At 64.2% G+C, this 21764-nt stretch overlaps 7 protein-coding genes across 7 annotated transcripts; 3 read left to right on the forward strand and 4 right to left on the reverse strand.

Annotated features, from left to right (window-relative positions):
• Positions 1-2212: 2212 nt before the first annotated feature.
• Positions 2213-3113, reverse strand: EMIHUDRAFT_194640 (hypothetical protein; the record flags this gene model as incomplete). Its single annotated transcript, XM_005794359.1, has 4 exons — positions 2213-2355; positions 2530-2638; positions 2722-2928; positions 3009-3113. 4 exons carry the CDS (start codon positions 3111-3113, stop codon positions 2213-2215), a joined length of 564 nt encoding a protein of 187 aa, XP_005794416.1.
• Positions 3114-5150: 2037 nt separating this feature from the next.
• Positions 5151-6744, forward strand: EMIHUDRAFT_95174 (hypothetical protein; the record flags this gene model as incomplete). The annotated part of the gene is made up of 3 exons (XM_005794360.1): positions 5151-5570; positions 5651-6026; positions 6626-6744. 3 exons carry the CDS (start codon positions 5151-5153, stop codon positions 6742-6744), a joined length of 915 nt encoding a protein of 304 aa, XP_005794417.1.
• A 1432-nt stretch (positions 6745-8176) lies between these two features.
• EMIHUDRAFT_461051 (hypothetical protein) lies at positions 8177-10117 on the reverse strand (the record flags this gene model as incomplete). The annotated part of the gene is made up of 6 exons (XM_005794361.1): positions 8177-8413; positions 8565-8675; positions 8870-8982; positions 9257-9347; positions 9518-9784; positions 9908-10117. The coding sequence occupies 6 exons, from the start codon at positions 10115-10117 to the stop codon at positions 8354-8356; spliced, it is 852 nt and encodes a 283-aa protein (XP_005794418.1). The 3' UTR covers positions 8177-8353.
• A 614-nt stretch (positions 10118-10731) lies between these two features.
• EMIHUDRAFT_194646 (hypothetical protein) lies at positions 10732-11943 on the forward strand (the record flags this gene model as incomplete). The annotated part of the gene is made up of 4 exons (XM_005794362.1): positions 10732-11100; positions 11275-11307; positions 11429-11616; positions 11775-11943. 4 exons carry the CDS (start codon positions 10732-10734, stop codon positions 11941-11943), a joined length of 759 nt encoding a protein of 252 aa, XP_005794419.1.
• A 681-nt stretch (positions 11944-12624) lies between these two features.
• On the reverse strand, positions 12625-13384 carry EMIHUDRAFT_95177 (hypothetical protein; the record flags this gene model as incomplete). The annotated part of the gene is made up of 2 exons (XM_005794363.1): positions 12625-12976; positions 13116-13384. The coding sequence occupies 2 exons, from the start codon at positions 13382-13384 to the stop codon at positions 12625-12627; spliced, it is 621 nt and encodes a 206-aa protein (XP_005794420.1).
• Positions 13385-13963: 579 nt separating this feature from the next.
• EMIHUDRAFT_461052 (hypothetical protein) lies at positions 13964-16254 on the forward strand (the record flags this gene model as incomplete). The annotated part of the gene is made up of 5 exons (XM_005794364.1): positions 13964-14849; positions 14879-15239; positions 15401-15614; positions 15840-15911; positions 15982-16254. The coding sequence occupies 5 exons, from the start codon at positions 13964-13966 to the stop codon at positions 16048-16050; spliced, it is 1602 nt and encodes a 533-aa protein (XP_005794421.1). The 3' UTR covers positions 16051-16254.
• Positions 16255-18668: 2414 nt separating this feature from the next.
• On the reverse strand, positions 18669-20031 carry EMIHUDRAFT_431896 (hypothetical protein). The gene has a single exon (XM_005794365.1). The coding sequence runs from the start codon at positions 20012-20014 to the stop codon at positions 18893-18895; it is 1122 nt and encodes a 373-aa protein (XP_005794422.1). The 5' UTR covers positions 20015-20031; the 3' UTR covers positions 18669-18892.
• Between the last annotated feature and the right edge of the window lie 1733 nt (positions 20032-21764).

Below are 21764 nucleotides of genomic sequence, written 5' to 3' on the forward strand. Positions count from 1 at the left end.
TCCTGGCAGTGAAGGGCGGGGTTACTCCTTCGTTTAAATTTAATATTTTTTAGCGACCACGGAGTTTGCCGCGATGGCGGCCGGTTCAAGCGAGCCTGCCCGGCCTCCGCGCTTCCACGCCCATTTGCATGCGCAATAGCCAATTGGGCCGACCGTGCTCTTGGGGCCGCATTCTCGACTGGTTATAAGAGCATAACCCTCTGGTGCTCACGGCCGAGCTGCTTCGCCTTCGGCATCCGAGTTAGTGGCGGACACGGGTTGAGACGCCTCTGGTGCGTGTGCAGTGCGGATGCAGTTCTCTTCACCTGCCAAGGTCACGCCGATGAACGCTGTGAGTTGCACAATCGGCTCTGATTGAGGGAGACGACAGAAAACGGCTCGTGAGGCCGAGGGTGCACAGGAAGCGAGTGGCTACACTACGTGCTATCCTCTTCCGCACGCACCGCAGAAGGGAGGGCTCCCCGGCAGTCTTAGGATGGGTCAGGCGCATCAGACCAGATGCAACTGAGGGCGGCGGGTTGTCACCCTCCCCCTGCGCCAGATCACCGTTGGATGCTCAGGCGCAGTGCTGCCGACTCATGAGAGGTTTACGAGAGTTCAACTCAGCCACACTTTCATAGCTCAGAACCTCAGGTGGGCTCACAGCCTCGTGGTGGCACCACCCAGCACACTCAGTCTCAATCGGTCCAACGCTCTTGCTCTACGGACTACAGTGACGGAGTCAGGACGGAGCGGTGTGGCAGAGGGCCGGCGCACGTGGGTTGGGGGTCGAAGGTTTGCGCACAGGGAGGGGCGCTGCCTCTGACTGGCACGTGTCCGGCGGAGGGTTCGACTATGTATACATATACTAAACGAGGATGATAAACCGCGTCGGTCGAGACACGTTCAACCTCACTGGAGGAGGCGCGAGCCGCGCGACGGACTCAGACCCCGACCCCGAGTACCGGCCCCAATACTCCGCATGGTGTGCGACGTGCGGTACATCGCGGAGATATCAGGAGTAAGGGAAAGTGAAGTTGGGGAGTGAAGTTGAGGTGGTGGAATATCTGTCTGATGGCAGGGTGAGTCATAATTGATTTTTGGGTTGGGATGAAGGGGTTGGTTGTGTGTGTTTTGATAGATGATGGTATTGATGTTGTATTAGGGCTTGCGCGTGGCAGCGTCGGCTGGGGCTTTGGCTGTCGCCTCGGCTCTCCGGGTAGTGGCCTTGGTTGTCGTCTCGGCCTTTGGTGTGGTAGCCTCTAGGGCAGCCTCGGCTGGCGCCTCGGCAGCTAGGTCGGGGCCTTCTCTCCCCCTAGGCCCCCCCCCCCCTCGGTGCCCCGGAGGAGAGGGCCGACAGGCAGCGTTGGCGTGGGCCCGCAGCGGATGGCAGAATGAAGGAGGCCAGGGGCAGCTGACGCTAACGGAGTAGGGCGACGATCGGAATACCCCAATAAAGCCACCCCCCAAACTACTTTGAACTATAACACTCACCCTCACACCTCACCTTCACACCTTCCAACCCCCAAACTACTTTAATCTATGACACTCACCCTCACACCTCACCTTCACACCTATTGAGGTCAACTTTTTGCGAATATGTACCGCCACTCCACTTCTGCGTTCATCATCCAGCGCCCGCTTAGCTCAGTTGGTTAGAGCGTCGTGCCAATAACGCGAATGTCGGCAGTTCGAGCCTGTCAGTGGGTATGCACTTTTGCTGCCTTTTTGGGTATTTGCCCGCCCAGAGAGAGAGTGGACAGCTTCCGCAGCGCCCGGCTACAAGAAGCCGTGTCCACAGGTCGGCGCCCCCTCTCACACCCTCTCGCCGCCCTCTCCCAGCATCGGCTCCCCGAGCGCGCCGCCCGCTCCTCCCCGCCCCCCGCCCCCCGCCAGCTTGCGCGTGGCAACGGCGGACGCGGCCGCCGTCGCCGCCAGGAGCGTTGGAATGCGGAGATAGTAACTGCTCTCTGTGGTGCCCCCTTGGCACTTTACTCTCCTGTCCCGCGTGACTCTCTGTCTCACATGAGTTTCTTCCCTCGATTGTGTCACGCGGGTTCGCTTTCTGTGCGGCGTCTCAATCGTAGTTGCTCGCTTTCTGCTCTTGTTTGTATACTTGGCCTATACTCTCGGCCTCCTCCGCGCGCCGCCGGGCGCGAGTGGGAGCCCTCGTCCTCCCGCAATCAAACGTGGTGACCCGTTGATGGATCGGTACCCGGCACGTGCAGTGCCGTCAACCATCGCCGACATCCGACAACAACCGACATACGACAACCTCGGCCTGACTCGAGACCCCGGCGTGCAGCCGGTGCCAGTCTCGCGTTCCACACGGCCGGCCCTCATCCAGCTCGTCCAGCTCGCCCTCTCCATCGCCACCTCTTCCTAAAGCGTAAAGGCGCAGCTAGGCGCAGCCGACACATGGGATGGACATGGCAAGCACATATGGCATGAACACAGGGCAGGCACGATTCGCGCATCTCGACACACGTCACACGACTGCACACAAGCGACACTACGTCGCGCAAGGGTGCAGCGGCTGTGGTCACGCACATCGCGCCCGATCCCCCCCTCCTAACGCGACGCCAGCTAAGGCATCAGTGCATGCATCGCTCTCCCTGTCCGCGCGGGTGCCCCGGTCGGGCGCTGGTGGGGCGCCGTCCTACGACCGGCGAGCCCCAGCAGAGGGGTGGAGCTCTCTACTGACTGCTGTCTGGTGCTCCATGTGATGATGTGAACTACAACCTCTCCCTCGGAAAACGCCTTCTTCGTGCCGAGGCCAGCACCGGCGTCAGGGATCGAGGACTCGATCGCCTCGACATGTGGGAGAGTGTAGAGCATGCGAAAGTCAAAGACATGTCCAGGAGGCACGGCAGCCGACTCCTCGGCGCATGGCTCACAGATCGCCTCGTCGTCGCAGGGCTCGCAGACACGGGAGTCTTTGGTGGACGCCTGTCACGCAGCCCGTCGCGTCGCTTTGCGAGGCGGAGATTGAACGCGGCTGCGAGCCCTTCGCTCGCGGACAAGTCGACAGTGACCGTCGATTGATTGCCCGGCTCCAGCTCCGCGGTTTGGTCGGTGCGACGCGCCGCAAAGGGACGGCAACGTACACAGAAGCGCGATCCAGGGACGGGCATTAGAGTTGTCTGGCTTGCCAGTGGCAGCAGCCTCGGCCACGACACCGAAGGGAGGGTCGCACGAGACGGCGGACTGAAGGCTGGGCAGCTCGACAGGCGGCAAGGCAGACGGCAGAGCAGGGGAGCTCAGTCGCGTAGGCGCTGGTGATCGAATGATGTCGAGATAGTTGCGCGCACCGGGCGCGCCTGACTGCGGCAGCGGCACTGGTGCTGGTGGCTGCCCTGCGGCGGCCAGCAGAGGCGATGGTGAAGGTGATACACCGAGGTTCTGGGCAGGTTCCTGTACGCCCCAAGCCTCGTCGGATGTTCGTCCAAGTTCTGTTGATTTCGTACCGTTGTTGCGTGATACTCACATCCTGCTGCGAATTCACTGCAGCTGGCTTGATCGCTGCCACGGTCAAGCCAATCCCTTCCGGGTTTGGTGAGACTTCCGTCGGAGGAGAGCTGCCCCAGAGCTCGCCGGCAGCCCGGCAGAAGGCTTTTCAGCTGGCATAGCCCCCTCCCCAACGGAGTCAGGCGACGATGACTTCTCAAGTACATCGATGTCGCCCTTGGGCTCGCTGTTGCTGGCTAGCAGCCCTCCCAACGTGGTGTGGTAGGGATCGGGGTGGTCTGACCAGCAAGTGTCCTGGTCGAGGCCCTCCGTAGTATCGCGAGGCGTCCCTCTTGCCTCGTTTGTAGAGGGATCGTCATCTGGACCCAAAGGTTGGTGCCCAGCAAGTGTGAGTGGGGAGCCACGTGCACGGCTCTGCGGTATTGCTGATCGCGGGTGAGGCTGTAAAGGCTAAAGCCATCCTCGATCCGGGTGCCGTCTCACCGGGTGCACCGGGACCCAGCTGTGAAGAGTCCGCAAGGTCCGTGCCAAAATGGCCAAAATCGAGCCTGGTTTGGCCGACTCTGCAGTGGCCGCAGGCGGTGATGGCGGACGCCGACGAGCCTCACGCGCCGGGCCCCACCTCAGACAGTACCTCCGCTCTGGGCCGGCGCGGGGGCCCCCGGCCCACACCGTGCGCCGCGCAGCAGTGCGGAAACGGGGCTCCGGCTCTATGAGTCTCTATGAGCACCGACTTCCCGATCTAACCCGGTCTAACAGAGGGCAGATTTGGAGAGATCTCGAGGAGTACATACAGATAGACCCTCCAACCATCAGAAAACTCCGACCTGATCGGTCGTACTGACCGCCGACAGATCACTGCAGACAGCAGACAGGCCGACGTCTGCACGCGGCCGGCCGGGCGAGAGGCTTGACACGATCCGACCCTGCGACCCTGACGCTGCTGCTCTAGCTATCAGCCATGCACTGCTGACTGCTGCCACAATGTGCGACCTGTGCTGGCCCACTTGGCGGCCTTCCCGGTCAGTGGTGAGGCGCAGTTCAGAGCTGTCGATGGCGCGATGCCGCACTGGTCCCACATTGGTGACACGAGACCACCAAGTTTGCCGGTCCAAGAGAGAGGCACCGGCGCTGTCCTGAGAAGGTGCGTGGTCCCTCTTGACTGCCCATGCGCGCGAGGCTGTGTAGGCATAGCCTCGAGAGTGCCAGCAGCCCATCCGAGGTGACGCGCATTGCGCCAGAAGCGTGCACGCAGCTGGAAGGACACCTTCCTACTGGCCGTACGATCAGGTCGTCACTGAATGCTTAATACTAAGGCCGCGAGCTATGCAGGTGATCAATTGTGCATCATGGCACGGTCAGCTGCGCCGACAGGCTGTCGCAAGGCGTGATAGCATGGCCGCAAGTACGCCGATTCCCATGAAAACAAGTAAAAAATCGCGAAAAAAGAAAAAACGCCAAAAAATCGGCGCCTGCGGCGGGCCATGGGACCCCATCTCCCCCCCGCATGGACACCCTCTGGGCCCCCCGCGCCGGCCCAGAGTACCTCCGGTGGGCTGCATCCACTCACTGGTGCGGGGCTGCTCGCTCGCCATGATCGTCGATGTGCACCGACGGCGACCGCCCTCTCGAAGCGCCCGGCTGACTGGCCAGCCGCCGAGCAGGAGCGAGCAGCCGTTCGAATCCGCGGTGCAGCGCCGCGGATGGCGAACCTCGAGCCGGTGGAGAAGACCGCGGTCGTGTCGGACTCGACCGGCGCCGATGCGGCGTCAGCAATTCGGGCGCGGCCGACTCGCTCCAGTTCGGCGCAGCTCGCCTTGGAGCCCACCGCGCTCTTAAATCGCCTCGAGACCATGCTCCTCGGCAACCATCCCGTCCCCGCACCCTCCAACGAGGTCAGCATCGTCGGCGAGGTCACCAACGGCATCATCATCGCCGCGAAAGCTGCCGTAAACACGCTCTTTTTGTCGCAGCGGCGCGGCGCGCTGATGGCTCTCCAGATAAAGAACCTGAAGAAGGCTGCGCTGGCGTACCTTGTGTGGGACCTACGCGGCGAGCTGGCGGGCGCGCGACTCGAGCAGGCGGTCGTGTACGGCAAGCGGCTCGAGACACACGCGAGCGGCGTGGACAAGGAGTTGGGCAAGTGCAAGCGGCGGCAGGCGGGCGCGGAGGCGCTTCTCGCTGTCGTTCCAGAACGTTGCAGGACGTGCCGACGCCAGAGGAGCCCGCGGTCGAGGAGGAGCCGGCGGTCGAGGACCTGCCTGCCAGCGACTCCCGTCCCGACGACGCGTCTTCGGACAGCGATCGGGAAAGCGTCTTCGAACGCCGGGTGACCCGTCGGATGATCGACGCCGGCCTGAACGAGGCGCAATTCGATGATATGCGGGACGTTTACGGGATTCAGCTCGCCCACGAGGACAAGTGCCACGAGTGTGCCATTCTGCAGGCTCGGGCAGCCTGCTTCGAGAAACTGTATTACAGCTGCAAGGCGAAGCTCCTCCCGTACCTCGAGCGCGACTGGGTGCCACTGGAGGAGGCATTCCAGCGGCTCGACCTTGTAGCTGCTCGGGAACGCTCGGGTACCCTGGGTCGTGGGTATGATAGTGACATAACATAGTGATACACTACGAAAACAGGGCCGCGGGGGGGGCGTTGGGGGCCGCTGGAGGGCCGCTAGACCCTTCCCGGGCCCCTCCGGGGGGGTCCGGGTGCACCCGGCAGACGGCTGTAGGATTGGTATAAGGAACTCGTATCCGAGTGGTTTAAGGGAATGGTGTCGTACAACACCGGGAATGAATGCTGGGGCTCAGCCTCAGCGGGGTGACTGCTCAAGGTGTCACATGAGTCATGACGACGCCTCGAGAGTTGAGGGAGCTATTACGTGGCAATACTTGGGCGCCTGTTCGGCGCCCAAGGTGCCTAATATTAGGGGTCTGGGTGGCAAAGACGTGCCACTGCACAGGGTGTGGGAATATAGGGAGATAGGTAGACTATTCATCACTGTGGGGGGGGGGAGAGTGTGATAATAGGGGTGCTGAAGTGGGGCTGGGTGGAGGTGATTCTCCGGGTCAGTCTGGAGGTCATTCTCCACCACCTCCTGCGACAGTAGAGGTTGAGCGCAACCACAAAGCTGATGAAATCCTCCGCCGAGTTGATTGGGTGGAGCTCCTGCGCGAAGGCACTTGCGCCATCCTTGATGTGTTCGAGCTCGTTGAGACCGAGATCGTCGAGCCAGCTCGCCATCGGGGCCCGAAAAAGCAGATCCCAGATAACATATCGCGTCACGGCGCAATGTAGAATGTTCTTTCTCTCTGTGATTTCGTGCTCGATACCCCCGGGTTCGGACGGGGGTACACCTGTTCATTGGCCGGAATGAGCTCATTAGGACGAGGCGGGAGATGTCTTCACACCGCAGAAACCAGACCCACAGGTTGTCCCCAGGCGCAGTTATTGTTATGGTGTTATGGCTCTCGGGGCATAGCAGCCCATAACATGTTATGGGTTGTTATGGGCTGTGAGCCATCCCACCACATCACTACCATGAGCCCTGGATGACCCTATTTTGTGCAGACTTGGAGAAACCCGTCCCATACCCTCGTTCTTATGGCCCGAGACGCAAGCGAGGCCACACCGAACTGCTCGCCGCTGGAATTTCGTTTCGCGCGCTGCCGCGCGCGAGTAAATAAAAACGGACACCTCTACTGTGAGATGGGTAAAAAGGAACAGGTCCCGCGCGCGAGGTTCGGTCGGCATCGATCGCCAAATATTTTCTCTTTTGCCCTCAAGTTAAATTCAATAACACGCGCTCAGCGGAGCCGCCACTTCCAACGTGCCGAACAGGGGCGCGTTCTGCTGCTTGCTCGGAATCTCGACGACGGCTAGCCACATGTCCGAGCCGAGGTCGGATGGCCGGGCACACCAAACGGACATGACGCTCTGAAACATTTTCGGCGTCAACACGTCGCCGACTCGTCCTTCGATCCCTCGGGAAACGCGTAGATTTGCAGGCCGTTTGACGCGTTGATGGCCCACGCCTCTCGGATGTCAGAGCACACAGCGAGTTGTCCGTGTGCTCGTCCTCCGCCGACACATAGTTGAAGCCGGGAACCCTCTTGAAGTCGGAGACGCGCAGGTCACGCAGGTCAACCGACGAGGGCTTCTGGCTCTTGAACATCTTCATCCGGTAGGCCATGGTTGGCGGGCGCTCCGAAAGAAGAATTTTACAATTTCCGAAAGAAGAATCTTACCCGTGCCCAGTGTTGTGCGAAAGAAGAATTTACCGGCGAACGCCGGGATACGCGCGGCGGGGCTCCAAAAGAAAAATCCGTGGGACACATAACAGCTGTTATGAGGTTGTTATGCTGGCTGTCATAACAACCAGTGGGATGTGTTATGAGTGTTATGAGGTGTTATGAGGTGTTATGAGGTGTCATGGTAGGGTGGGCATAACAGCCATAACAGCGATGGATGTGTTATGAGGTGTTATGAGGTGTTATGAGGTGTTATGAGCAGCCAGCCATAACAGCCATAACACCTGTTATGGCCGCTCCCATAACCTTGACTGGGGTCAACACAGGCAGATCCCACGGGAAATCGAGGCGGGTGTCCCAGAAAACAGATCCCCGAGAAAAAACACAGCGCGCGGCAGAAACCGACCGACCCGTGGGGTTTCGGCTATGGGAAACCGCCATGGGAAACCGCAGCAGAAACCCTATGGGAAACCGAGGTCTGGTGTCTGCTTTATCCAGGAATGCGAAGATCCGGAGGGTTTATCGGAGCATCACCCATGCGCCGCAGCGGAACACGAGAACTTTCGCACGACGGTCACACGTACATGCATGTGGCACACATGGCACATGCGCTTGTTCACACTCACCGCTTCTGCCGCCGCAACCTCAACAGCCTCCTACGCCTGCAGCTTTGCCGCCACCGCCGCCTCGGCCTGCGCCACGGCGCCGTTCTCGGCCTAGTGGCGGGAGGGCAGTGCTCGCCTCTCGCGTCTCGGACCGGGGGGGCGGCAGAGCAGCTGCCAACGCGAGCGAGGCGGGCGGGGCGGGCGGGGTGGGCGAGGCGGGCGAGGCGCGGTGTGTGGCGGGGAGGAGAGAGCGCGCCGCGACGATGTTGTCCCCCGCGTGCGGCAGGTCTGCGGCCTGCGCGGACGGCACGCCCTGCTCGTCCATCTTTGCCGCCGCCGCGCCCTTGGCCTGCGCGATGGCGTCGTTTTGCGCCTGCGTCGCCACAGGCGAGGGCCGCGGCCAGGGCCATCGGCTTGTGCCTCGGCGTGTACCTCGAGCATGTGCCTCGGGTCGTGTGCCTCGGGTCGTGTCTCGGCGGGGGGGAGTGGGCGGGGGGGAGTGGCACACCAGCGAGGCGCTGGGGGGGGAGAGGGCGAGTGGTGTGGTGCGGAAGTGCGCGCCGCGACGACGGCGTCTCCGGCGTGAGACATGTCGCCGGTCTGCGCCGCCGGCATCTTTGCCGCCGCGGCACCCGACATCTGCGTCATCGCGTCGTTCTGGGCCTGTGTGTTCAGAGGGCCTGTGGATCAGAGGGCGGACCCTCTCTCGGCCGTGTCGAAGGAGAGGCGCCGCGAGGGGCGGCGGCGGCGGCGGCGGCGGCGGCAGAGGCGGAGGCGGAGGTGGAGGCGGCGCAGGCGGCGGCGGAGGAGGCGGCGGCGGCGGAGGCGGCGGCGGCGGCGGCGGCGGAGGCGGTGGCGGCGGAGGCGGTGGCGGCGGCGGCGGCCGCCGGGGACTGAGCCAGAGCCTGGAGAATGTCGGCCGCGAGCGAGCGGGTCTCCTCCCCTCGGCCAGACCTCTCCTCCTCTCTCTGCGATCTCTCGCCTTGACGAGAATGTCGCCCGCGTGCGAAGGGTCGGCCAGCACGTCCTCGACGATGCCGCGCTCCTGTGCGGGAGGTAGGGCTTGCGCGTGTCAGGGACGGCCACGGCAACACGTCTGCCGCTCCGGCGCATAGCTGCGTCATTGTTGCGAGAGGGCACGCAGGCGCGGGCTCGTCAACCGCAAGGCGCGCCCCGCGCCTCCTTCGGCGCGTTGTAGTCGTTGTACACGTCCACCGGGTTCTTGACGGAGCCGCCCATTGCCAGGGTGCCATAGTCGTTGGCGGTGGTGAGCGAGAGCGCCGAGAAGCGCTTGGCCGTGTTTTCGACCGGGTTGTACCCGCCTCCGGCCGCGCCGGCGGTGGCAAAGTCAGCGACCGTCTGGGCGCCCGCCGCCGAGTACTTTGCGCCGACGATCGCCGACTCGCCGACAAACTGATAGAATGGAGCAGGGCCGAACGTCGCGTTGGGCTCGGGTCCTTTGACGTTCGAGCCGCCCAGGTACTCTGACGGAAGGAGGGGTGAGGGTCACGTGAGCGAGCGAAAGCGGGCGAGGAGGGATGCACGCAGCGAGCAAAACGGGCGGAGGTTCCATGGGCGGCTGGACTCTAAACTGCCCCCGCCCACTGGGCAACAAGGCTCGAGGCGTCGCGCGCCGCCGTAGTACGTCGAGAGAGGGTCGGAGGCCGTCATCGCCGAAGTCATGTCCGACATCTGCGTCAGCGCGTTGTAGTGGCGCTGGTGGACGAAGACGCCGAGGACGAAGAGCGCGGCCGTGGTGGCGGCGGCTCCCACGATCAGGCCGGTGCGGCGAGGCGGCTGCTCTGTTGAAATCATGGCTGGCTGGCGTGTTGGCTGGCGATGTTGGGCGCCTTGGCTCCGCCGACTTTGGGCCGGCGCCAATTGGCGCGCTGGTTTTTTCTTTTTCCGAGCCGAAGCCGTTTGGCGGTTGCTTGTTCTTGACCCAATTGTTCTTGACCGAATCAGGGGAGTCGAAGTTGGTACGAGAAGAAAAGGAGAAAATTAAAAAGAAAAGACCCAGGCCAATGGCTTCTCGCCAAATGGCCCGAGGGGCGAGGCCTCCGCTGCCCCTCTTGCTGCTGCTGTTGCTCCCGGATGGCGGCACCGCCCTGCTGCCGCTCGGCAGTGGCCGGTGCGCCGGCCCGAGGCACGCTGCGCCGCACTCGCCGCGTGCTGGCGCTGGGCCGCTCGCAATGCAGCCTGCGGCTCGGCGGCGGCTCCCGCCCATGCCGCTCAAGCTGAGCAGCGGCCGCTCGCCGGCGCCGCGGCTGCGCGGCGCGATGGCGCAGGCGGGCGGCGGCGCCCGTGCCGCCGCCGCGCCTAGGGGTGGCAAGCGAGTCCGTGCTCTCGTGCTGGTGCTGCTCGTGCTGCAGACGACAGTCATCACGCTGCTGGCGCGCGAGTCACGCATCCCTGTGGCGGGGCGGCCGATGTACCTCGGCGCCGCCGCCGTCCTCGTGTCGGAGTGCATCAAGCTCCCCGTCTGCCTCGCCGTCATCTCGCGCCAGCTCGGAGGGCCGCGGCAGATGCTAGCGGACGTGCGGCAGCGGGTGGTGGTGGGGTGGCGGGACACGCTCGCGATGGGGCTTCCGGCGCTGCTGTTCGGCCTCCAGAACATGCTCTTCTTCGTCTCCGTCTCCAACCTCTCCGCCACCTCGTACCAGCTCTGGTCCCAGTCCAAGACGCTGACAACGGCTCTCTTCTACGTCCTCTACCTCGGCGGCGCGCTGCGGCGGCTGCAGTGGCTCTCGCTCTCCCTGCTCTGCGCCGGCGTGGGGCTCGTCCAGGCGTCCGACTCGGTCTCCGCCGCGGCGGGCGCCGCGTCCGCCGGCCGGCCGCTGCTCGGCATCAGCGCGGTGCTCGCCTCGTCTCTGCTCTCGGGCTTTGCGAACATCGACCGCGAGAAGAAGATGACTAATTAACTACTTAGTTAATTAGTTAGTTAATTAGGCTTCGCGAACATCTACCTCGAGAAGAAGATGAAGGCGAGCGAGGCGTCGCTGTGGGTGCGCAACGTGCAGCTCGCCGTCTTCGGCATCCCGCAGGCCGCCCTCCCCTCCCCTTCGGCCGAGCGCGCGCTCCGAGACAGAGAGCCGCCCAGGCGTCACCGCCGCACGCTGTGAGCAGGCCCTCTTTGTCCTCTTTGGGCTCGAGAGGGCAGCCCTCGCCGCCTCGGGCCCCTTCGTCGGCTTCACGCCCACCGTCTGGTCCGTCGTCTGGCTGCGCGCGCTCGGCGGGCTGCTCGTCGCCGCCGTAATCAAGTACGCCGACAACATCGTCAAGACCTACGCCACCGCCGTCGCAATCGTCCTCACGTGCGAACGCCACGCACGCCACGCACACACGCTGGCGCAGCGCCCTCCTCCGACCCACGCCTTCCGACCCACGGCCCGCCCCTCTCTTCTCGGCCGCTCGCCGCTCGAACACCCGCCTGGCGCCCGGCGCCCACCCCCGTTCGCCTCGCCCCGCGCAGGTGCGTTGTTTCGTCGGTCCTCGACGGCTCGCGGCCCACGCGCGCCTTCCTGCAGGGCATGTCGCTCGTGCTCGCATCGGTGCTCCTCTACAACCGGAAGCCGAAGCCTTCGCCGCCGCCGCTCGACGATGGAGAGGCTGCGGCGCGGCGACAGGCAGGCCGCTTGTGACGTCGCTTTGGGGGGGGGGGGGGAGCCACCGCGAGACGTGAGTTCCGGGAGCTTGGCGGGAGCGAGCGGTGAGCGTGTTCGGCGTGTCAAGAGAGAGTGACACGGGGCGCGCCGCAGTGCTCCGGTTCTGGTCTTCAGGGACGAAATACGCGAGGGAGCATGTCGCATGCCGTGGAGGGACGTTGGACTGTGCGGGAGTCGCGAGAGCGAGAGTCAGACTGTTGAGCTGCTGCTGTCCGGTCTCCGGTCTCTGGACGTCTCTAGTCGCATTGCAGTCTATGGTGTTAGTCTCACGTGTTACATGACGGGAGACGGAAAACGCGAAAGTCCATATCGGACCGTACTCCGTAGGACGGCGGGACGGGGACGCCTCTGCCCACTGCCCTCTGGCTCTGCCTCTCACGCGTCTCACCACTCCGCCTGGTCCGCCAAAAAAACTGTGCGCCACTTTTTTTCTTTTTTGACCGAGATGTGTCGATCGGTGTAGCGCCTCTCGCGGGTACGCGCCGCGGCGTCCTCTCGCTCTCTCGCGCCTGTCTCGCGCACACAAGACACATACACACCATCCGCATCGTAACACGCCGGTATAAAGCTATAAACGCCCGGAACTGAGAGCAAGGCGCGGGGGGCGGGTCAGTGTCGCACCCACCATCAGCACGTCAGAGCAGCATCTACAGCAACTCAGACATCCAACCGACGCGATCGATCTTCACCACTGTAACGTCTCCGTCTCCGCTCGCCCGGCCCCAGCCGCCTGCCAGCCGCCTCCTCGGCGAGGTGCGCCTCGAGGAGAGGCACCGCGTGGTCCAAGAGTGTGCGGATCTTGTCGTTGCACAGGCGGCTCCTCTCCCGCGCCAGCATTGCTCGCACCGCCTCCGTGCTCGCCCACCTCCAGCGCGCAACCTCCGCGTCGAAGCGGAGCCGCGTTTCCGCCCCCTCGGCCAGCCGCACCCAGTACAGCGCAGTCACCTGCAGGTCGAGCTTCGTGCGGTCCCTCCGCCCCCCGAGCCCGCCGTCGCGCGAGTAGTTGGACCTGCGAGCGCGCACGGATGAAGATTTACAAGATGAGCTCGATGGGTCTGTGGTGATAGTCTCCGACGGCGATGACGGGGCTGGCGCGCGCGGCTGCGGCAGGGGTGCGCGTCAGGTGTGGAGGGGTCGGGCCGGCGCACTTGAAGAGGACCGGCACGCCCAGAGGGCCCAGCGAGGCGATATCGACCACGCCGAGCTCCTCCCTCACAGCCCGGCGGACCGTGGACTCCCACGCCTCGCTCGGCGCGCTGTGCTCGCCGACGAGGCCCCACGCCGTCGGGCAAGTTACGACCCTATCGCTGCGCTGCAGCAGGAGCAGCTCAGCTGCCGTCGCAGGCCCGCGTAGAACACCGATCCAGACGCCACGGTGCAGCAGGCCTCGATCGTGCGCCGCGCCGATGGGCACCATTGCGCCAGCATTTGGCGCGAGCGAGTCGGCAGGGATCAGCCTGAGATGTGCCACCGCTTCGCTGCCCACCCACTCGCGTACGACGGCACCGCCCGGCAAAGAAAGCTGGTAGAGTTCTACCAGCGGCTCCTGTGCTCCCTCCCTGCCCACCGCGGAGGCATGAGGATAGGACAAGGAAAGAAGCGGGAGTAAGCACTCCATGCAAGTGCTGCTCATGCAGCGTCTTCTGATAAACGCAGTGGAAGATACAAAGAGACGGAGCAGCAACGAGCGCCCTGCTCGCGTAGCAGCGCGGCGGCGCCGCGGCCTTTCTTTTTCAGTGTATGTAGCTCTTACGAACATACCCGTAGGTGAACTGCTGACAGGGTTTGCGATGAGGAGCGATCCGAACGTGGTATTCGGGTGATTTTTCAGTGTATGTAGCTCTTACGTACATTCGAGTCTCTGCTGACAGGGTTTGCGATGAGGAGCGACCCGATGATTCGACTTGGAAAGGAAAGTTGAGTTTTTCCCGAGTGTTCGCCGACCGAGTCCCTCCGCGGAGCGCCGCTCCCGCCAGCGCCGCCCCTCCATCGCACGATGTCCCTCTCCCACTGCTCGGAGGTGGTCGTCGGCGGCGGCTGGTCCGGTGTGTACTGGGCGTGGCGGCGGCTCGACCAGCCCGGCTACGACGCGTCCGGCCTCTGCCTGCTGGAGGCGAGTGGCCGACTCGGCGGCCGCACCTACTCGGTCCGGGACCTGGCGCTCGGCGGTCACAATTTCACGCTCGACGTCGGCGCGTACCGCTTCTCTCCCGACATGCACCTGCCGGGCGACGTGATCCTGAAGCTGGCACTGCCGACTGCTTGCTACGAGCCCGGCTGCCCGTCGGCCAAGAAGGACATGCCCAAGCCCTTCCAATTCAACTACTCTGCCCCTCTTCGGCGCATCATTGACCCGGCGACAGGTCTCCCGGCCGGCTACGCGACCGCACTCGAGGCGATGGCGCGCGAGATCGCCGCTGCCGGAGCAACTGTCACGCTCGGCGCTGAGCTGGTCGGGATCGAGCCTCGCGGAGGGGCGGCCGATGGGGCGGCTGCGGGCGCGCCCGCGCTGCGCATCAAGTCCGCGGCGGGCGGCGCCACCCGGACCGAGCGGATCGAGCCTGCTGTCGTCATGCTCAACGTCCCGCGTGCGCGGCTCCTGCCACTGCCCGGCGTCGCCAGCCTTCTCGGCGGGCGCGTCAAGTCGGCGCTGTCGTGCATCCGATTCGACTCGCCAAAGGGCGCGGGGTGGAAGATTTTTTCGCGCTTCCACTCTGGCAACGGCACCACCGCCCTCTCCAAGGCCTACCTCGGGTACGAGTCCGCCTGGTGGCGCTCGCCCGCCGTCAACCTCACCGAGGGAGAGTACCCGCAGAACGCTTTCTTCCCCATCGCAACCTCGAAGGGACCACGCTGGAGCTGGCGCTGGTCGGACGGCCGTGGTCCGATCCTTCTCTGTACCTTCCTGTAGGCGTCCCCATCGGCGTGCGCTGGTCGGACGGGCCCGTGCGCTGCGCGGCGGGTGCCGCGGAACGCGGCGCGGCGGGCGGCGCGGAGCGGGAGTGCGCGGGTTTCCTCGAGATCTTCTACTCGGTCTCCAACGAGACGCTCTTCCGCTCCGTCTCTCGCGCGCCCGTCGACCCGCTCGGCGTCGCCACGCGCGCCACCGCCGGCGCGACCCTCGACTTGGTGCACGAGGCGCTGCTCGAGGCGATCTCGCCGCTCCTGACCGCGCGCGGAGTCAAGGCGGCGTCGCTGCCGAAGCCGTCCCTCCTCGCGGTGGGCGTCTGGACGCGGCCGGACGCAAAGGAGCCGCTTGGCCCTCCCGTCGGGTGCGTGGGCAGATGCGGGATAGCCGGTCTCCATGGGGGCCGCCCGGCCATGCACCGCTTGATACGCCGTGTCGACACCGCACGGCCGCGGAGCCAACGGGTGGGAGAGGTTGTGCATATGGCCACGTCCAGAGTGTATGCCCCCCGGCTTGACCACGCAGGTACACCGCGCCGACAAAGGTCTACTACGCGCCGGAGGTGTCCGGCTCGCTCGGCGCGGCGTGCGGCGTGTCCGGCCTCAGCGAGGGCGAGTACCGGCTCGCGGCGCTGCAGCCGCTCGGACCTGGTGCGCCGCTCTACATGGCCAACAATGACTGGGTCGTCTCCGAGACAAGGTACATGTACGGCGATTGGGCGGAGGAGTCGCTGCTGCAGGCGTTTGCACCCGAGTGCCCCTCGTGCATCTCTCGGCTACATCCCGGCTCCTCCTCGGCTACGTCTCGGCTACATCTCGGCCACAATTCGTTGGGTGCACTCTGTGTGCACACCTACACTCTGTGTGCCGTGGGGCTCCGGCCGGTCGCACCGGATGCGGAGAGATGCGAGGGATCGCCCCAGCCTCAATCTCTCTCTGCGCTCACCGTCTCGCGCTGCTGCTAGGCGGAGCGGGCGCTGCGCGTCGCCGGCCAGCCTCGGCCCGCGTGGCTCGATGCCGACTATTACGAGCAGCGGGTCGCCGCGGGCCTCGAGGTCGGCCGGAGAGCGAGCTATCGGTTGGATCTCGGCTGGATCTCGGCTGTAGGTCGCATCGGTCCTCGGGGCTGACCGTCGGGCCGCGGGTCTCGAGCTGACCGGCCTCGCCGCGGCGTGAAGGAGGAGAAGGCAGCAAGATAGAGCCGCTCTCTGCTCTCACAGGGGCTTGGAAGTGTGCTTCGTTGCCGGGCTCTGGGGTGTCCTCGTCAGGAGTCTCTCTCCCGGCTCAGCTCTCTCACGTCTCAGCCCACACTGAGGCCGTGAGACGCTTTTTCCCCAGGCTGAGACGCCCACGTGTTGTACTATTGACGCTCTTTGTTTTCTGGTACAAAAATCATGTTCAAATGGCAACGGCGAGAGAGCAGGGCGATGTCACGTCTGCCTCGGGACAGCATCAAGCCGCCACGCTTCAACAGCACGCTTTGAAGGTCGACACGCCCCGAGCAATGCCCCGCCCCTTCTGCTCCTGGGCAGTGAGCGTGCAAGCGCCGCGCTCTATCGTGAGCGGCGTGAAGGTGGAGCTCCAGGCGCCGTCGCTCTCGGTGATTGTGTCCTCGTTGGTCACAAAGCAGCAGCAGCAGCGCGTGGTCTGCTTGAGTTGCGTGGCGCTCTCCTCGGCCCACAGCCAGCACAGCCCCGGCGTCGTGTAGGATACCCACCAACCCGCGAGCTCGCTCGCGGTGTAGCTCGAGGTGGTGGCCATCAGCACAGGAAAACACGAGAGGCACGAGAGGCAAGGCACAACAACCCGGGCTGCTCCTGCACCACGGCGAAAAAAGACCCGGGTTCTCGTCTGGTGTTTATTGGCTCCGAGTAGAGGGGGCGCTCCGCTGCTAGGGGAAACCTGGAGCGCGGACTAACCCTCGGAGACCCGTGTTTAGAGCCTGTTTTTGCCACTTCGTTAGCTCTCCAGGGGTCTCTAATCTTGAAATCCGAGACCTAAATATCAGACCTGCCGGCAAATTTAACGGTTTGCTTGCCACTGCGTTGCCGGTGATATCGGACCCTCAAGAGCTAACCGAAGTGGCAAAAACTGGCTCTTACTTTAAGGCCCTTTCCCTGCGAACGCGCACCCCCGGGGCTAGGGCTCTCTTGCCCGCAACCCGATGCCAATCATCCGGCCCGCTGGGTGCGCTTCTGAGCTCCCCGGCCCTGGATGTGCGGTTACTGATTGCACTCCAAGTGCTCCAAGTTCTCGACACATCGCGCCGCGAGGTTGTGGAAGAGGCGGTGCGGGCGCGGACACGCTAGGTGGAGGAGGCGGGGAAGCTGGAATGGGACTGACTGGGGGAGTGAGTGAGCGGTTGCCGAGCCTTGCCTGCCCTCCTGCGTCGCGGACGCGAGGCGGGCGGTGGCGAGGGAGCTCACGGGGCTCACGCACGCAGGTGGTGAGTTGGCGAAGGGGTGGATGGAGGAGGAAGGGATGGTGGAAGCGGAGGAGGCTGTCCATCCTCGTTGGAAAGTGTGCTTCTGCTTCTCGCTCGAGAGTGTCCCTTTGTCATGCCGGAATGCATGCGCTGTGTTCTTCTTTCCGTTCTCGGGGGAACGGACTAAAAATTCCCCGGATATTGTGTGTGCTCGACCTCGAGGGCTATTTTTGGGCCAGGTACCAATTTTGTCGAATTTATTTCAAAGTCTGCAGGCGCGGAGCGCCTGCGAAAATTTTGAAAAAAATTGCGGCCAGGCCTGATTTCAACAAGATCTTTCAAATCTGCGGTGGGGTGGAGTTGGGGGGTGGGTTAGGTTAGGGTTGTTAGGGTTAGAGGGTTAGGGTCAGGGTTAGTCTTGTTGTGTCTGTATATGCCAGCGTTGCAGGGTTCTGCGCTGGGATCTGGCCCCACAGCGCCGACGACTAAGACTCAGCCCCGCACGCTGACCTAGGGTTGGTTCAGGGTTAGGGTTAGGGTTAGGGTTAGGGTTAGGGTTAGTCTTCTTGTGTTTGTATGCCAGCGTTGCAGAGTTCTGCGCTGGGATCTGGCCCCAGCGCCGACGAGTAAGACTCAGCACCGCACGCTGACCCCACCAAATGCCGCCTCAGGGCGCCAGGCCGCCAGCCACCACTTACACGTGGCCGGCGCCCTCTCGCGGCAAAAGGGTCGAGCGAGCGGGCCAGAGTCGCGATGTCTGCGCACCCGCGTGCCGATGGGCGGCGCACGCAGCGGAGAGAGGCCCTGTCACGCCGCCAGTAGCGTTCCGCACTCCCCAGCCACGCCACCAAATGCCGCCTCAGGGCGCCAGCCACCTCTTACACGCGGTCGGCGCCCTCTCGCGGCAAAAGGGTCGAGCGAGCGGGCAGAGTCGCGAGATGTCCCTGCGCACCTGGGTGTTCGCCGCCTATATGCTCTATCCTGTGCCAAGACTATATGCTCTATCCTGTGCCAAGACGGACACGTTTTGACAATCAAAATCTACCTTAAAATTTGCTGCCGCCCCTCGAAATTTGCTGATCAAAGTTTGCGGTGGCCCGGATCGAAACCTGTATACTTTGGCCAACTGGTTGAGCGCTGCAACATGCACACAGCACGCGACTAAAGCCGATGCCGTAAAGTACTCAAGGGACGGCTGTGTGTGCTCGACCTCGAGAGATATTACTGCCAAGACGGGCACGTTTTGACAATCAAAATCTACCTTAAAATTTGCGGCCGCCCCTCGAAATTTGCAGGAAATTTGCTGACGTCAAACGATGTCAAAATTTGCGGTGGCCCGGAGATGTACTTTGGCCAAGGGATATTGTGGTCTGTTTACCATTACATTTATATGCGTGATCGCTTTCATCTGTTTACGTATGAGAGTCCAGAGAACACGCAGAGTTCTGACAACTAGATAAACACAGACAGGTGTGCGGCACGCTCCAGCCTCCATCACAGGCGGGATTTCACCTCAGGCACCCTTGGGGGTGCTCTCTCAGCTGCTCTGTGCACGTAATACTGTACACCACGCCTGCGACCGATGGCCCTCGCTCAGAGAGCCGCAACCAGGGTGCCGGCTGCCCGCGACGGTAGCAGCGTCCGCGGGCGGCCTCCCCACGGCGACAGCACAGGCAGCGAGTTTAGCAGCGGCCGCCGCTGGCCGCCGGCCCATTCCTCCAGGGCGGGGCACCCGCCCGACTCCTCGCCCAGAAAGGGTTTTGCCCACGCCTGCTTGAGCGCCTCGAGGGAGAGGCCGCCCACCTTGCCGTCGGGGTGGCCCGCGTCTGGCCCGAGCGCAGCCTTGTAGAGGCAGGAAACCCAGCAGGGCGAGGTGACGTTGGTGCGGTCCTTGCCGCAGGCGTCGAGGCATTCGGGCGCGCCAGCCCTCTGCACCTCCTCGCCAAAGACGCGGACGTGGCAGCTCCGGCTCACAATCTTGTCCACACTCGCGACGCGCCAGGTGCAGTCCCCGCCCTCCTCTCCGCAGAAGCCCGCCTCAAGGCTGCTGTACCAGGCGCCGCCGTCCGCGGCGGTGAGCTTGCCAAAAACACCTTCGACGTAGCACTGGGCCGGCGTGGGCGACGGGAGCTGCGGCGAGCGGCGGCACCCCTTGTGCCCAATTCCCTTGCCCATCAGGCTGTAGACCTCCTCAAAACCCACGGTTGTGTTGCAAGGACGGAGCTTGGGCGGCCAGCTGGCAGCGCCGCCTGTGGCGAGGCAGTCGCAGATGTACTTGCCGTCCTCGCAGTATCCACCAAACGGATCTTGGCCTTCGACGCACACGTTGCACGCGGCGTATCCAGAGAAGCGCGAGTCGACCTCCAGCGTCACCTTGTTGACGACGAGGTCTGCGCCCATCGCCTCTGGGTTGGTGCAGGGGTCGGGCCCGGGCAGCTTGTGCGAGTGATTCTGGCACAGCAAGGGCGAGATGAGGACCTCGAGGAGGTCGAAGAAGAGGTCGCCAGTCAGGTCAGCCGTGTTCATGTTCACCGGCACGGCGCCAAACGAATGTTGATTGACGTGAAAGACCGTGATGTTGCGAGCGAAGCGAGTGTCAGGCCGTCGGAGGACCTGGTCAGCTGGCGCGGTGGCCACCGTGGCAGGCTGGGTGGCGAACGTGGCCAGCGTGGCAGGCTGGGTGGCGAACCCAACGACGAAGATGGCAGTAAACATGTTGGTCAAGGAGTGAGACGCCCTTAGCGCGAGGCTTGCTCCTTGCTTCAGCTGGCTGAAAAAAGAAAACCGAGTCACTTCAACCCCGAAGGGATGACAAAAGCCACCATACATTTCACTTGCACCTCGAGAGGCTATTCCCAGCCCTAGAGGTGCAAAAGAAGGTGCTCTTCCGTTTGATCAGATCACAGCTACCTACTCGCCTGCGAAGCGGGCCTCTTCTGCGTCGGCTCCTCCCTCTGCGGCTAACTCCGAGGCGCCGGAGGAGATCCAGAACGAGGCACTCTTCCCGGCTTGCCGCGCATACGGCCCAGGAGCTAGGTGAACGATTCCTCGCTGCGGCGCAAGAGGAGGGCACCTTTGGCGAGTGGCTCGACGAGCTGCCGTTTGAGGTGGCTGCGGCAACCGCCCGGCTGCTCAAGCACCACGCGCGCTCCGGCACGTGGATCGAGATCACTCCCGGCAGCCCTAGCCAGGCCCCGCGCGCTGGCCGCGACCGCGACCGCGGCCCTCACTTGAGCCCGAATTGCCCATCAGTCAGACGCGCCGGAACCGTCCGACTATAGCGACTAGCACACCTCTGTCAAGAGTCCCCAGAAAGAAACCCGAGCAGTCACACAGTCCACGCCTGTGTGATGCACGCCCTGTGAGCGGGGCGGGGTGCGCACTGTGCCTCTGTGTTCGTGCGTCGCCCATGGATATGCAACGGTGGCATAAAGTGAATGATACACCGTCGCATCTCTCCTGGAGATGTGGGCTTTATTCATTTACTAGCTGAGGGGCTCGCTAAACGCTCGCCGCTCCATGCTGTGCAACACCACCTCCTCACAGACGTCAGGGGCGCGGAGAGCGCAGTGCACTGCGGTGAGGCTGCGCAGCGGGGGCTCGCCCCCTGGGCACCGCTCAGCGGCGCGGGGGAGGGCGGTGGCGGGCGGCGGCGAGGCGCCAGGCGCCGGTGGCGGCGGTGGTGCGGGCGGCGGGTTGACAGGGGAGGCGGCGGGATTGACAGGGGAGGCGGCGGCCACGAGCGGAGCGGCGGCGAGAGGGGGGGCGGCGGCGAGGCGCCGGCGAGCGAGGCGCCCGCGCCATCAGAGGGACGCGCCGCGAGATGGAGGGCGGCGGCAGCGGCGGCGGCGGCGGCGGCGAGAACGGCGGCACCGAGTTGTCTCGGCGAGCGGAGCGGCGGCGGGAGGAGGAGCAGGCGGCGCTCGCTCGCTGTTGACGGGAGCGCTGTTTTGAGCCTGGGATCCCATGCCACTGCGACCGGCGTGCCCGGGAACAGAGATCGCGCGCGCGCCGCCACTCACGACGCGCGCGCGATCTTCGCGGAGTCGGGTCCCAGAGGGAAGCGGTCTTCTCGGCCGACGTCCAGCGGCGCGCGAGGAAGCAGGCGCAGCGGAGGCGGCCGCGGGTCCCAGTAGCACCGGCTCGGCGCCGGGCGGTTTGCGCTGCCGCGAGCCGCGTCCTGGCTGAGCCTCGGCAGCGCGGCGCGGCGCGGCGCTCGCGCCTCTGCCGTGCCGAGAGCGGCATATACGTGTGTGCAGGTCCGCACTTCAGCTGGTTTCGGGGCTTCGCTGGGTTACCCTTATATGAGCACTTGAGCACTGGATAGGGTCGATTCCGCATGGTACGGGACCCCTCGATCGTCTCGCCCTCCCTCACTGGTGTGTTCATTGGGGGGGGGCATAACAAACATGGTACAGGATCGAGGTGCACGCTGCCACAGAGCAGTGTCGTCCCGCCTCTCCCC

The sequence above is a fragment of the Emiliania huxleyi genome (assembly GCF_000372725.1).
Source record: "Emiliania huxleyi CCMP1516 unplaced genomic scaffold EMIHUscaffold_1, whole genome shotgun sequence".
Taxonomy (NCBI): Eukaryota; Haptophyta; order Isochrysidales; family Noelaerhabdaceae; genus Emiliania; species Emiliania huxleyi.